The sequence below is a fragment of the Cryptotermes secundus genome, unplaced genomic scaffold, assembly GCF_002891405.2.
Source record: "Cryptotermes secundus unplaced genomic scaffold, Csec_1.0 scaffold637, whole genome shotgun sequence".
NCBI lineage: Eukaryota > Metazoa > Arthropoda > Insecta > Blattodea > Kalotermitidae > Cryptotermes > Cryptotermes secundus.
The window spans coordinates 16,042-32,187 of record NW_019738881.1 but is presented as its reverse complement, the minus strand read 5'-3'; the positions used below and the strand labels follow the sequence as shown (position 1 = coordinate 32,187).

At 39.2% G+C, this 16,146-nt stretch overlaps 1 protein-coding gene across 2 annotated transcripts in view; it reads left to right on the top strand.

Annotated features, from left to right (window-relative positions):
• LOC111871221 (neogenin-like) overlaps positions 1 to 16,146 on the top strand; it is a gene marked incomplete at its 3' end in the record, with an annotated part of 194,057 nt that overhangs the window by 163,592 nt on the left and 14,319 nt on the right. For both annotated transcript variants that reach the window (XM_033754162.1, XM_023864158.2), the window contains 1 exon segment: positions 5,787 to 5,926. In XM_033754162.1, coding sequence (XP_033610053.1) covers positions 5,787 to 5,926 — 140 coding nt within the window.

Here is a 16,146-nt window from a genome sequence, read left to right as displayed (position 1 = left end):
CACCCACGGAAATGCGCGAAACACCGGATTATACATGTATTACTGAAAGTCCGAACTATTCCGCACATTTCACCACTTTCCTCACTTTCAAGGTGACCTTTTTTTCGCGGAACATGGTGGACTTTCCTTTTATTCACGAAATTGGACAGTGAGGACTCAGTCACTCTGTTTCATTATAAAAACTGTTAAGACTGATGCCCCAGGAATGGGAAATTTTGTCACAAATGGTGGGTGATCCTTAACTGGAAGTGAAAGATTTAGGAGAGTGCCAACGAAATGGGTGCCGACCCGGTCAACAGTGCCCATATGGAAATTATTCTCCTGAAATAAGCTTTCCCTGGTTTACCAGACTTCATGTTCTCCAAATTTTGCAAAGAGTGTTCTTATGTTCCTCAGATTTCAGTGGACCCAGAAATTATGGAAGTAGTTCGTCCCGAAACAAATAGAACCAGAAGTTCTGTAACAAGTGGCAGGATTCATGGAATCACCGTGTACAACGATGATGAGTCTGTTTTGAAAGAGAAATGATATTGTTTTAACAGTTAGTTTCGCCAGCGACCTAACTTTGTGTATTGAATAAATAAAGGAATCTCAATGAAAGGATTTGGGCCCTTCTTTCCAACGCGCATTATGATTTTTAACTGGGCACCACCAGATTTCAATCACTGATTCATTTCACATTCCAATTTTTTTTTTAATTTGAATGCAAACCACGTTGAGTGTTTATGGAGTGAGCTGTCTCCTCCCTTTGTTCCAGCAGGGTGTATTGAAACAGTTAACCCTTCCCGTAACTCTCCAATAAATGTAAATAAAGCCCTCCATGTTGGTTTTTATTTGATAACTGATTCATGGGATGTAGCATTTATATACCCTATCGACAAATGAGCTAATTCCGTTTTTTCCTTCACTTCTAGACGCGTTCGCAACTCTGTGGACACCTCTTAAATTTTCTCATTCTGTTCTACCTCCTGTCTGTGGACATGAGGAAACTCCAGAACCACTGGAATGATTTTCATAGAATTCTATATTGGGGGACATTAGTAAAATGTGGCCACAAGTTCCATTTTTGGTTAAAATACTATAAACATAAGCTGAACTTTACATGAAGATCTACATACATTTCTTCGCGCATATCGAGTGCTTGCAAAATATTTTTCGAAGTGAAAAGTTAAAACGATAGTTGTAGAAAGAAATGAAAAGCATTTTATGACCAGTACGCGGTTTCTGTAAGCCTTGCGGGTTTCGGGATAATTAATCGAAAGGTACGCTATATATACATTTCGAACACACCCGAATATTTCTCGTGTCTTATTCTCTACAATAACTAAGCAAAGCTTCATCCCACCTGAATTTGTAGGTTTATGCTAAAATAAATGCATATTTAAACTAAATATAAGTTATCATGCTGCCGAAGACTTTTCTTCTTGTTAATAATGAGTTAATTACGCAAATATAAATGCTTTAGTCGTTTTACCAAGATATCACAGTTTAAACGGGGGAACAAATACTGAATTTACACAGCGCTGAAATAAGCTTTTGTTTATTCGTGTAATGTAGTGCTCTGTTGCGTTAGCACATATTAAACTATGTAGTTCATTCATTCATTCATTCATTCATTCATTCATTCATTCATTAGTAATTTCTCAGACGACAGGTCCACAGTCTCTTCCAAAACAGTTCATCCATTTAATGCGATCTAGAGCTTTCTCTTTCAAATAAGAATATCCTCTTCTCTCCCCAAAGTCATCCAGCATCTTCTTACGTCTTCTTCCTCGTATTTTGGTCACGTCTATCCGCCCCTCTATCTTTCTCTTATTTCGTATAGGATATTCCTCTACTCGCTAACTCTAGTTAGTTAGTTAGTTAGTTAGTTAGTTATTAGAGAAGGTGGGTTTCCCCATGCACTTAGACCTGTAGTGGTCCATTGTGCTTCCCTATATGATTTCTACCAGCCTCTATATCCTACCGGTATTGGTGCTTACCATCAGCCCCGCCCAGCCAGCGAGACCGGCTCTACTGACTGAGAATTATCTATAATGCTTCCCCCATCTACCGGAGGTATTAGTGACTGCTGTCGGGCGGCAAACGTCCGCAATTTTGCTCAGTGACCTCCTTTGGAGACATGAGGTTCTTTTACGTGCCGTAAAGCTACGACACGGGACCCACAGCTTAAAGTCCCTCCCGGAGGACTTGTTCCCTGAATTTTTCCGCCCTTAAAAATTCGACGACCTCCGTCGGGTATTTGAACCCGCGTACTACCAGTCATGAGGTGGGAACGTTACCTCTAGACTACGGAGGCCTCTCTTACTAACTCTAAATAACATTTCTTCATTTCTCCCATAATCGGTCTAACTGATCTTCTCCACACCACATTTGGTATCTCTGTTTTTGGAAAAAGACTATCCAGGAAAAGTGGTAATGTGGTAGTTTCTCCATTTGCTTTCCACACTCTGGTCACGCCTGTTGCTATACGAACTTGAACCCTCTCGAGCATCATTTGCTCTGTGCTTCAAGTCGCTGCTGATGACGCTGCTTCCGGCATCATTTTTTGGTTTTTGGTGTCTCTCTTCGTCTGATGCCTACCCTTTGACCTGTCCAGCAAGGGAGGCCCTGCCAGTAGCTACACTACCGCTGATATAGCTCTCAGGGTCCTTGGAACACTCAAACCCCCTCACCACGATAAGTTGGAGACACTACTAGCAAGCATATAGTAAATTTAATGTGGGAACTTCCTGCAAAAACTAATAGTGTTTGCATGAAAGTGAATTTTATGATATAAATAAACAAAAGAGAATGTGCATGGGTTTATGTGTTAATGGTGTAACTCAAAAACCAAGGAACCTAGAAAGCTGAAACTTGGCATACATATTTAGGGAAACCTGAGGGTATGCACCTAAGGTCTATTTTTCTAGTTTCGCATCCCCTCCGTTTATGGACTGCAGTTAAGGAGTTTACATACGAGCAATATTTCTGTGTCGAACCCTCTCGAGCATCATTTGCTCTGTGCCTGTGTAGTTGTAGGAAAGTAATTTTCTTTCGGACAATAGGCTCATACGGGTAGTTCGAGTTTAGGTAAGGGCAAGATTTTCTCTACACTTCATCCAGACCGGCTCTGGGGCCCACCCAGCCCCATATTCAGTGGGTATCGGGGACTTTTTCGTCGGGACTAAAGCGGCTGGGACGTTAAGCTGGTCAGTTACCTCCAGTTAATGGCGAGGTCAACAATACATGGATATCTGATTATACTTGCAGTATTTGCCTGTAGTTTTTACTTCTCTCCAGTATGAGCACGTGTTAACAAACAGCGAATAGCCACATGTGAATTCATTGTTTGTTTGTTTGTTTGTTTGTTTGTTGTAAAGGAAATGTTCTTCGTGATCTTAATTTTTCAATTTGTGCGAAATAGGGCATCTCAGTAATTACAGAATATGTCTTACCTTTCTCACGTAAGAAACATTTTCTTTTGAGTAATTTGAACGCATCAATTATAATAATAACTTCTGCGGAATATGACTCTTGATGAACCCTCCACTTTTATATTCTTGTTTGATTAAAGCGATTCTGCAATGGACGGTTTAGTGCTGTTTCATACTAAAAAGATATACATGCCTTGTTTAAGCACTTGACCAATGTATGGTTAGACAGAGTCGTATAATTTCTTTGATGCGATGGGGTGCAGATAGAAGAATTTTGTTCACCAAAATGAAGCTTCGCCGGTCACGGTAGCCGAGCGGTCTGAGACATGCACTGTCTTCGCTCGCTTTTAAACCGGGATCGTGGGTTCTAATCCAACTCAGGGCGTGTGTGCGTTTTTCTGTGTTTGTGTACAGGTAGAGGCCTTGCGACGAGCTGATCACCCACCTTAGGAGTCCTACCGAATGTGTACGATCTAGAAAACCCCAAGTGAACGGAGAAGTTCATGGAGGTAGGCCTAGGTCCACTAGGGCTGTAGTGCCAAGGAAAAAAAATGAAGCTTCTTTGAGACTAACTGATTAAGAAACGCTAATCTGCAGTTTGGGAGTAACACGTAGTGGCTTGTTGGGCAGCCCCGTTTGATTCAACCCTTTATATTGCTGTTTAAATACGGTGCGTGCGTACAAGCGTGTGTATCACAACTGGTTAGTGCTACTAAAATTAGATTAACTTATGACTTAATTTGACTTCGTTGGTAGACAGTATCTTCATACTGCGGAAATTAAAGGTGACTATTAATTTTTTTTTTTTTGAAACTAATTTCGTCTTCCGGAGAAGGAAACTTGTGTGAAGTATGTGTATTTTAAGTCTACTTTCACTATTCGTTTAACACTAGAATCACGTTTCGGTTTTTTTAAGAATATTGTACTGGACAAAAATCGGCCTGAGTAGCAGCACGTTTAAGGTAGGCGGTAGACCGAACTTCAGCTTCATTCTCGTAGTGCCTGTAGGATTATTTATGACCTCGTAGGTGTCGAAAACATCGCTAGGATTTACTGGCCGATATTTGTTGTTTGATCTCTAGAGATGGTTTATTCTTGAGCTTAAATTTATAATCTCGGAGACAGAATGATGAGACTTCACAAATCACTCTCTCCCTCTCTCTCATAATATAAAAGGTGGAAATACAAAATTGATTCCGGCTTTACTGTTTATGGGTCTGATTGCCGAGTTGGCTATATAAAACCCACGTTACAAATTTGCCATTTGTTTATTCGCATTACACATTGGAAACTGAAAGCATAGAATTTCTCATTGCATAGAAATTAGCCTTCATTTTGATCAGTTGTTTTTTGATGCAACATTGCACTAAAGAGAACTAAAACATTTAATTTGTATGTTTTAAAAATAAAAACCTTATACCTCCCTACTTACAAGATTAGCTACAAGTTGCACGGCAAATACGTTTAAAGAAGCATCAAAATTCTAAGTTTGGCGAAAAATTGGAAGAGAACTAAAATATTTATTTTTGCCTTTCCCTAAAATAGAAGTCAGACAGTTGAAAAATTTACAGTGTCAACCATAGAATATTTAAGGTACTGTATATTCTGAAGAGTTTATGTTAGTAATCATGAGCAGGAGAAAAAAAATAAAAAGACAAATTCTGAAATTCGTGTTTTGATGGATCACAATATTATGAAAATTAAACTTGAAAAAGGATATATGTTTCTCTTAACAGCATAGGGATAGATAGAATAGTTTTGGCACAGTGTGGCCAGCAGTAAGCAATGTACTGGATAGAGAAATGGTGTGACATATTTTGTATTAATGGAAATAAATTTAAAGTTGCCTTTAAATCAATTATTTACTTCAATATTTATGTGGTTATATCTGCCACTATTAGTAACTAAGAAGTGTTTCAGTAGTACCTGCTGGCAAGACTTCGTGCTGAGTGGGTTGTCATACTGGTAGTGCTCTAGACTCACAATTATGAGATGCTCGGTTCGAATCTCAGTCAGGGCACAGACTATCTGACAGTGGATTTTCGTGGCGCTTGTCAGTCCTTCTAGGCAAATAGCAAGATAATACCTCAGTCAGGCCTCAACCGCTTCCTTTCACATCCTTTCCAATTCATCAGTCCTATCTTTTAATTCTTTGTACTGTTGATCCTGACAGCATCATAAAATAACTCCCCCGCCAGATACTGTTCATAAGATTATATTCATAAGACTTTCTGAATAGTAAGTATGGAATTAAAGTGTACATAAGTGCCTGTTTCCATTAACGATTTTGTATTGTTTCATTTATTCTCCATTTCATGAGTTTTGTTTAGGTTTTCTGGCAACAGGTGACACCATTTTCTTCTGTTATAGATCACAGTTGTCAAATGGATCCCTGTACATCACCACAATGTTTCCAGAGCAACAGGGCCTAAAAGGTGACTACCAATGTGTGGCCACACTGGACAGTGTTGGTTCTATTGTCAGCCGCACTGCACGTCTCAGAATTGCAAGTAAGTGCACATGGATATTTTAGCAGCTCCACTCATATGAGTTTTCTCGAGACACTGGAAAGCATGTGACTGAAGCAATGTCTTGGTATTTCTGCTGTGCTGCAACAAAGCCTGCATTGAACCTGTTGTGCACATAATTAGTATGCATGTGTGTTCAAGTGTAGCAGATGGGTATCACATCACAGAAATATAAATTTTTCTCTGTTTCTGAAATTAAAAATGGCTCTGAAAGGCTGTACATGTTTTTATATGTCTTATCATTCCATACTAATAATTTTAAATTGATCGATTTTTAATAAACCAAGTAGAAGTTTATCTGCCAGTTTTTTTAATATGTGACTTTGTGTTTTCATAATATACAGGTCAAGTAGTGTTTCGTTTAGTGTTAGAAGGAACTCTTAACCCATTGACTTAGCAGATTTCTGTGAAATTTGACGTTGGAATTCTTCACTAGAACTTGTTGGGCAAATTTAATTTTGATCCTTAGCATCCTAATATGTATACCATACTCAAATGTAATTTTATCAGTGGTCACTGTAAAAAAAATGCACATAGAAAAATGTAATTTTATAGTGTGAGTATTTAATGAAATACTAGTAAACATAATTTCTAACTCCATGATGTGATATCTATAGTGTTCTGAGATGTTCAGCAGTTTTCTTAGGCAACAAATGAAACATCAGAATATGCGAATCATATTTCCCCCCTCCCTTCCAAAGAAGTCACTTTCACAAAATAGAAATTAAGAATACATTGTTCCAGTCTTGTTTCCCCTAGTCTGTGTCTGCAGCAGATAATACAGTTTGGTTTTCTATGCCTGTTGGAGGACCAGCGGTGTGATTGGACAGATTGGCAGCTGTGTGTGCTATAGCACTAACATGACACTCACTCCAGCCCCACTTAATGCTGATTGGTATGAATCTGAACAACCCCATGGATAGCCAGTACTTTGGCACCTCCATTTGTGGGAATTCTGAAGATGTAATAACCACCCTATTATCGACACCCTTCCTTTCCACAGCATGGAGATTACAGCAGAGGGGTGTTTAAAGGCAATATGTTGTCACGATAAAAAGCCAGGCCTTAGTGCAAATGAGGCATACTCTACTTTTCTGCAGATTTGAATAGGTCTGTCAGAGGATCTCATAGGCACTGCTCACCCAAAATAAATTATTTTCTTTTTATTTGAATGCACACACTGAATTGAACCAACTCTGGATGTGGGTTGTTGATGGACTTTTCATGGTGGGTTCAATATGAGCAGGGAATTTGTTGTACAGTAATATATCTGGTTATGGGGAGACATTATGGAAATTAGACACAGTAATTAACCGACTGATTGGATAGTAACTATTTATATAAACTAATTTCTTGTCCAGTATGATTTTGTCAAGCATAAATATGCAGTGACATTTGTATTTGGTGTGTGTACATGTGTGTGTGAAAATTTCAGATCAGAATGAATTAAAGTTATTGTGTACTTCTTTGTCACATGTATCAGTTTAGCACTGCATAGACAACTATGCGATACTATGTGAAAACTGCATGTGGAATGTGAAAGAACAAATACTCATACATGCAGAATTTTTGTGACTTTTCACTGAAGGGTGAGACTGTGGCATTGATACTTCGATGAGATGGTAATATTAAAGTTAGTATCAAGGAAATAGATAATAGATTTTTGCGGATTGTGAAATACATTGAATTTACCTAGCATAGAATGGGCATGCAGCTCTTGAATGTGTAGTGTTCTTTTACTGAAAGGTTAGTCGTTTCATTAACATTATGGAGGTATATTTTCGTATTAATTTATTATGAACGATTGCCAATCTAAATATCTTTGAGAGTGTGTGATCATTGAATAGTGACATATACGTAATTCTATTCTGAATATGAAATTGGAACCGATGTTATCCAACTGAAGATCTAGTTGAACACAGGTCATTTTTCCCCCCACAAGGTTGCATACCCTAGGTATGATGTTCCTCAGAGATGTTTTAGACAACTACAGATACGTTTGTAACTGATGTAACAGATATAGGAACTTGATNTTACCGTGTCTCACGGTGTTGTCGCTTGCAGATTTACTTATACTTTTTCTTCAACCCTGAAGATGGGGGCGATACGTTCCTCCGAAACGTCGGTTAACACCACATATACACGGTGCCAAATCCCAGAAGACTTCTTTCTTCATAGTCACCGCCGTGAAAGCCTCAAATCTTACAACTACAGATACGTTTGTAACTGATGTAACAGATATAGGAACTTGATGCAACTAGTTTTCGTGAGCTGTGCCAGTTCTAGTAATGAATAATAGTTATGCATGGATCTGTTGTCTAGTAGTCAGAGTTCCTGCCTACAGATCCAGATGTCCGGGTTCGATTCCCGGCGCTACCAGATTTTCTGAGAGGTAGTGGGTATGGAATGTGGTCCACTCCGCCTCGTAAGGATAATTGCGGAGCTATTTCAAGGAAACAGAGGTTCCGGTCTAGAAAACCGAAATTAATGGTCGTGGGGATTCGTTGCGCTGACCACGCGACACCCTCTAGCCGCTAAAGTTGGCACTAACTTCGCCGACAAGCGGCGGTCGCTCGGTCTGTATAGTTCACTTGCGAACTCGAGCCACGGAGTTTGTTATGGAACTAACAAGAGAATGGTCTGATCCGACATGTCGAAACCTGCCCTGATTTTTGTTTTCACTGCAAAAGTCACACACCAAATCCAATGTCACAATTTTCGCTGCTAATACGAACTGCAAGTATTTCTTAAAAATTGCCGAAGTTACTCATTTTCTCTGTACGCAGAACCACTTGTACCAGAGGTTTGTACAACCCCAGCCTAGGCTGAGAGTCAGCCGTGTTGCGTGTTGCGTACTGCTCTGCTAGGGGTGGACATTTCTCCAAGGGTCTGGCAGGCTACAGTATTGGCCATGTTCAGCATTAAAAAAAAAATACTTTCAGTGTGTATTAGCAGCTAAAATTTTGATAGTGAATTTTGTTGTGTGTACTCTTGCAGAGAAAACAAAAATCAGGCCAGGTTTCGACATGTAGGATCAGACCATTCCCTTGTAAGCTTTGTTCTCTTTTCTTGTGTATTCTGTGATGGACGATTTTGTAGAAGCTACAATTAACTATCTTTAGGCTTGTTTACAGGCTCAGCATTTCTAATTTCTTGTTTTCCTTTTATTTGCATAAAAAGTTTCCCCTTTTTTGGTTCTCAACAACATTAACGAATCAAAATTACCTTCAGGAAGAAATTATGTCGAAGTCTTGTTACACGACATACAGACTAAATTTGGGGAATTGGGGAATTCCGTTCAAAAAATCTTGTCTTGTTTTAATCAGTTTCAGCATGTAGAGCTGTATATATGGAATGACCGCGATATAGGCCGTTTCAGAGAAACAGCTCGGTAAACGCTTTCTCGTGGCAATGAATACACACGCAACAATAGAAGAATTGTGTTTTCTGTGTGGTCCATGCCAAGAAATTATAATTAGGGAAGTTAGAGCAATCAATTCAGTTGAATTCTGCAAGGGAGGCTAAGAAGAGATGGCGCTATAATTACGTGGAGTTCAGTTGTGGAGTGTTAGGCAGCGGGCAACGGTGTGACCACAGAAGCTGAAGAATCTCCATTGTTAAGATCCGATACCAGGAAACGACTAGTAGAAACATATGTGCGAGTATAATTGTATGATAATTATACAGTTTCTAATTCTCGGCATGTTTCGGCCACTGTTTTTGTCCATCAACAAGTACTATCTGATGCAAACATTGGCCAACATAAGAAGAATAGCAGAGAGAGTTGAGAGTGACTGTATAAGTACTACCTGCTGATGGTCGAAAATAGTGGCCGAAACATGTCATAATTGTAAAAAGGTAAGGTAAATGGTAATACTATCCCTGTAACGTGCCGTAAAGTCATCTAGGATTGTGGGGATTGTGGGACATCGAGGCTCCCACATTTTCTCTAGACAGTCGGCTCACAGATGGCGATGAGGTCAGCCTTACGCGCCGGCCGCCTTTTACCCCCCAGGAAGATTCCTGGTAATCATTTCTGTTAAAGGCGGAGTCGACCCCAGGGCCATAGTGCTTCTGGAAGGATTAGGTAAATAGAAAAATCTAATGAACTCATCGGAACTCGGAACCCGCGACCTTCCGGCTTGTAACATAGTGCCTCAACCAACTACGCTTCCGCGTGTCCCCTTATCATAATGTAGAAACTGTATAGTTATCATAGAATATAGATATATTGTGAGACTGAAACTGAATAAAATATTGTCGCATGTTGCAGGGTTGTGAGTATTAGACGAGTTTTATATTGGATGATTGGATTTATTGCACTTATACGCTCATCTCATAACTACAAATGATACAACGCTATCGCTGATCTCAACACTTTACAATTCACTCTTACAAACACTAGTGTCCTCAGTCAATTACAGTCTCCGCTAGCCGTTTTCTGGCAACGGATTTTGACACAGTAATTGTACCAGTCTCTCTGTAACTGCAGCACATATGAAGTCTTCTTTTCACAGCCTAAATGCTTTCTTGCCATTTCTCCTCAATCATCTTTGACTGCCATCTCAAGACATACTCTCAATTCTTATTTCCGCTGGCCTGAAATCCTCGTTGTTTAGCCATGGGGCGGCCCCAACAGAAAACACCGTTTCGTAACAATTCCTCTGTTGTTATAGAGGTGTGTTTACCTCTGGCAGTTCTTCTCTTCTAGAGTGCGTGTTCATTTCCTTGGTAACCAGTTTACCAAGCTGTTATCTAGTAATGAACTGTTCCGGCTTTCAGGCGTCATGTCACAATATTATACATACAATATGACGCTAAAATACAATATTACTCTTTTCTTGTTATCTGCTGCTGGTATCTTAAAAGATAAACATTTTAGTACACAGAGTTCCTCAACCCAAAGATATAATTTTTCCCTCCAGAGCTCTCAATCGAAATAGTCTTCATCCTTGAGGTGTATTTAGAGCTATAGTTTTTCTTATTGTTTTGTAAAGGTAAAGCTGTCCCTGTGCTTAACTAATTAAGCACCATGCCACAAAGACGTGCTTAACTAATTAAGCACCACGCCACAAAGACGTATGGGGAGTGGATGTATAGATCCACAATTTCTTGACCTTGGCACTAGTTGGAGGTAAGTGGTCAGCTTCATGCCCCGGCCGCTTTACCCCTGAGGAAAGAGCCCCCGGTACCAATTTTATAGGAGGCTGGGTGGGCCCCAGAGCCTGTCTGGATGACACTGAGAAGAGATAATTCTTGACCCTACCGGGACTCGAACTCCAACCCCTTGGTCGTCCAGACCATAGCCGGTCGCTATACCGACTGCACTAACCCGGCTGTCCTTAATGTTTTGTACAGATGTGAAACTTTGTCTCTTATATTAAGGGGAGAACTAGACTGAGACTGTTTGAAGGCAGGGTGCTTGCAGAATGTTTGGACCAATGAAGGAGAAAGTAACAGGATGCTCTTTGAAGTTGCATAATGATAATCTTTGTTATCCGCATTTGTCTCTGAATATTATTAAGATTATCAAATCAGTGCATATGAGATTGACAGGGAATGTAGCACGCATGGGATCAAAATATATACAAGTTGTTGGTAAGGCCTCTCATACACACACAGTTTGGCCTTCCGATCGACCTTACAGGCAAAACTGTGACAGTTTACCCCCTCCCTTTCCTCCCCATACACGCGCAGATAAAGCGGCAGGCTTCATGCCACAATCACGGTCTTCCAGCCTATAATGTTGAGTCACACACGTCACGTGCTACGGTCCTGCAGGCAGAACTGATGGACTGATGGGTTTCCCACAGGCCAACAGTCCAAACGATTGGCCAGCAGGCCACACCACACACATCAGTTTTGCCTTTCAGTCTTCAACTGTGCAGGCCAAACTGGAGGCCAAAGTGTGTGTATGGGGGCCCTAAGGAAATCTGAAACAAATAGATCACTTGGAAGACCTAGGCATAGATGGGAGGATAGTATTAGAATGGAATTTGAAGTAACAGGATGCCTGCATGTGGACCAGATTCATCAGGTATGAGATATTGTCCACTGGCAGGCTCTTGTGAATATGATAATGAACCTTTGGGTTCCATAAAATGTGGGGTATCTTTCAACTAGCTGAGCAGCCATTAGCTTCTAAGGAAGGACTCTGGTCCGTGGAATGAGTGAATGAGCAAGCAAATCAGTCAGTTATTTCGCTGGGTTGGTTGGTCAGTCAGTGTGCAATACCCAGGCTAGCAGAAGGTGTTGTATGTGTTCACAGTTAGTGCTGTTTGAGATGTGAAAGAAGGTGGGCTTTGGCAGACATGGTTCACCATGAGTGTTCAGATCTGTTGTTAGCTGACAGGCCAGAGAGTTTATTGCTGCATGGTGTGCAAAGAAGGGGCTGGAAGATTAACTTATGAAATTTAGAGACTGTATGTGTTCAGTGGGGGAGAATTGCACCCTGGAGGAAACAGCCCGAGATGAGAGAAACACTCAACGATAGTGAGGGTGGGAAGCGCGAACGGATAACTTCCTCACAGCATTCCAGGTGGACGGTTCAGTTGAGGGGAAATCAAATTGCTGATAACACAGGTGTGTGCTGCAGAGTTTAATAATATTGCACTAATTACATGCAAGCTATTAATCCTTCATGCTGTGAAATTAGTTCTTCTTGTGCAGAAGGAACATAAATTTGGAGTATGTAGTTGGACTGACAGCAAATAGTTGAAGATGGCTCTTGGAATACTTGATGGAAATGAAGACGTCCACATTCTTATAAAACTCGAATCATTAGTGCTTTTACTAGAGACAACCAATAGTTATCACAAACAAGAGATCTTTGTCATCCAAAATCCATTTGATGCCTTTATTAAACACAATACTCTGGGTCTAAAATACAACCACAGGCAATTATTATAAATTTTTTTTCAGTTGAAATATGTATTACTTTTTAAATTATTTAATGCAGAAAAGGTACTGATTTTGAAATATGTTGGGGTGGGATAAGTTGACCTCATATGCCTAAACCCATATAAATGCTTCTTTGAATATTGTGTATGTGTGCGCCTGCATGCAATTTTTGTTTTCCACTCTTCTAATACCTAAATGTTGTGGCATATTTCTTTGTGCTTCATATGTGTTCATATTCTGTACTTGTGTCATGTGTATGCAAACCTACTAACATAAAAACTAAGAAAGTAGAAACACAAAATGGCTCTAAATGCCACTTATTTGTAACATACATTCAAAATGATACAACATAGATTACATATGGTAACTACTCATATATGTGCCAACAGCTTTAACATTAAGAAAACTTTGTATTTTGCCCACAAAGCAAATTTATGCCTTTTATTTGATCTTTTAGTAAATAACAATTACTTTAAATAGCATTAGCCAGTTTGTCTTTGTAATGGAGATTATATTTCCTGTAATATAGGAACTAAATTCATAAATATTATTTGAATCAATTTCATTTTTCAAGAGGTTAAGAGGAGAGAACAGACTTTAAAAGACTGAATATTAAGTGGCTACACCAACCTGGACCCATTCAGATTTGTTCCTGGCATTTTAATCATAGTTTTTAACTTTCACTCACAAAACAAGAACTGCAGTGGTTCTATTAATGAGGTTATATGTGCTTTTTCTAAAATGAGCATGATTGTATTTTTCCTTCTCAGATAACAAAGTTTTATCCCAATTGCAGTGGCATTTAAATGCATTCATTAATGCCATATTAGTAATTTTCACCATGACACAACAAATATCACATCTTTTCTAACACAAATGCCTTACTTGTCTGTTAATGAGAACTGCAAGCGAAGTTCTTGGCCAGGGTGAAAGTCTTTGTCCCAGATCAAGTCCACAGACATCTCAGCATCATTAATATAGGTTCTTACCCATAGCATATTAAATCCATGGTCTCAATCTGATGGTTAATAGCTGATGATTTTCATTCATCACAGACCATTGTCACATGCTTCTCCATTACATTCAGTTCTACACATATAACTATGAGTGTATGGCTCACTGTTTCATTTGTGACCCATTCTTATTCTTTGAGTTACATGTGAGTTAAACTGCTGGTACAAGTACAAGAAGCAATTGCATTGGAGTCACCAATGATTTGTAGGAGGGTGAGAGAGAAATAGTTGCACAGGTGCAAAGAGAGTGGATTGTAACGGTAACACTGCTGTTATGTTATGACTGTCCAGAGGGCAGTTTGGTCTCCTTTATGACTGTTTTTTTTTGTCATGAAGGTGCGTGTCTAATCTTGGAGAGTGCTATTGATTGTGATATAAGAACATGTCCAGTTTGGTTCTTTGATAATACTTTATCAGCTGGCAGATTTTGTCAATTTCAGATATTTTAATTCTGACATATATTGCTGTAAGGCATATGTTTGATTTATCCAGTTTGTTTCTTTGTATGTTTTATACATTTGGAACTATGGTAGTACAGTTAGCACAGTGAACTTACCTAAATATGTGTTTGGTCTGTTAGTACTGGAAATTTTTCTCTTTACTGCCATATCTGTGAAGCCAGTTGTAGGGTGAGCCTAGCGGTAAAGACAGCTGTTCAGAAGTTAGTGAGTTCCGAAATGCTTCCATCTTAACAAGCTCAGGGGAAGTTAACAGTCAACAAGGTTGAAAAGATGTATTTCTGTGGAGTGTATTTATTTTGTACAGTCTTCACAACTTTGCATGGCTTACTGACCTTAATGTTCACTTATTTTGTGTATAACCTATTGCTGCAAAGCTTGTGTCACCACAAGAACCCCACTGAACAGAGGTGAATATTATTTTTCTTTGTATTTTTTTAAATGTTTGCTGTATAGAGACAATGTTATAATGAAAGTTTCAGTTTTTACGTTGAACTCACCCTGAAGGAAATGGTTGTTCTTATTTCGTGTGTACAAACCAAAATTAAATTTGCCTGACAACTTTTACTGATCGCACCCAATACCAAAGTGCACCAAAATCTGGGGATGAAGTATGTAAATAGACCTTAAATATGCCTTGTGTTATTGCAGGCATAAAACTAATCAATGTTAGTGTCAATGAATTCAAGCATCTTAGCCAGGAAGTAGATTGTTTTCACCAACAGAAATTGCACAGAGTCCAGAACAGAAGCTTGGAAACCCATGGCTAGGTGCAAGGGCATGTTTTATCCCATTCATACGGCTTCCTTCATCTGTTACTGATGACTGGAATGTATTAAAATACAAAACCCAGTTGCAGACTTCAAATTACAAATATATATGAAGGCTGTGTGTGTTTATGCATGCAGTACGGTTGGTATGATCATCCTAAGTATTATACAAGCTTTGTAATATGTTTTATATCTAAGTAGAGCTCCAGACTTCGTAAAAACGGTGAGAATTTTCAAAAGAAAGCTTGCAAGAGTTCAAGACTTCATATAGCAAGTGTCACGTAACTTCGAACAAGGCCAAGAGCGCCAAGAGTAACCTTGAATGCACAGAAGAAAAATTTCAGACAAGGGGGTGTGTTGCAGGAGTGCGGGGAATGCGTGACCTTGTTCGAAGTTACGTGACACTGTCTCTAAAAACAGTGAGAGTTTTCAAAAGAAAGCTTGCAAGAGCTCCAGACTTCGTAAAAACAGTGAGAGTTTTCAAGAGAAAGCTTGCAAGTGATGAAGTGTTGTTCACTTGACCATTTTCTTTCTCGTACGAAGAAGAGTACAGTATGTTCAACAAGATTTCTGGTGTAGTGATTTTGGGTCTCTTCCTATGTTGTGAAGAGTTCTCTTAACTTCTAGCAACAAATCGATTATTTGTGTCACAATCTGGTGATGACACACATTCAAATATGTTTTTGGCACAGTTTATCACAACCCAGTTTTGTAGTATTATAACATATATTTTCAAAAACTCTGGCACAAATTCCACCATTAGAATGAATTCCTGTTACTACAACCCAATTTATATCTTTGGCATAGTAGGCATATTGAGTGTTCTGTCTCATGACATGACCTGTCTGTACATCAGTTTCTAGATTTTAGGGTGCTGTAGCACTAAATATGGCTCCAGTCTGTAGACAAGGTGTATTTTATTTTATGTATCATTTCACCTGTCACCCTGAAGGAATAATCAGACAAAAGAACATTTGTAAGTTTATGAATGCCGCTTCTTACAAAGACTCTTGAAAGCATTTCCTGTTATGCCAAATACATATTTGATACATAGTAAGACC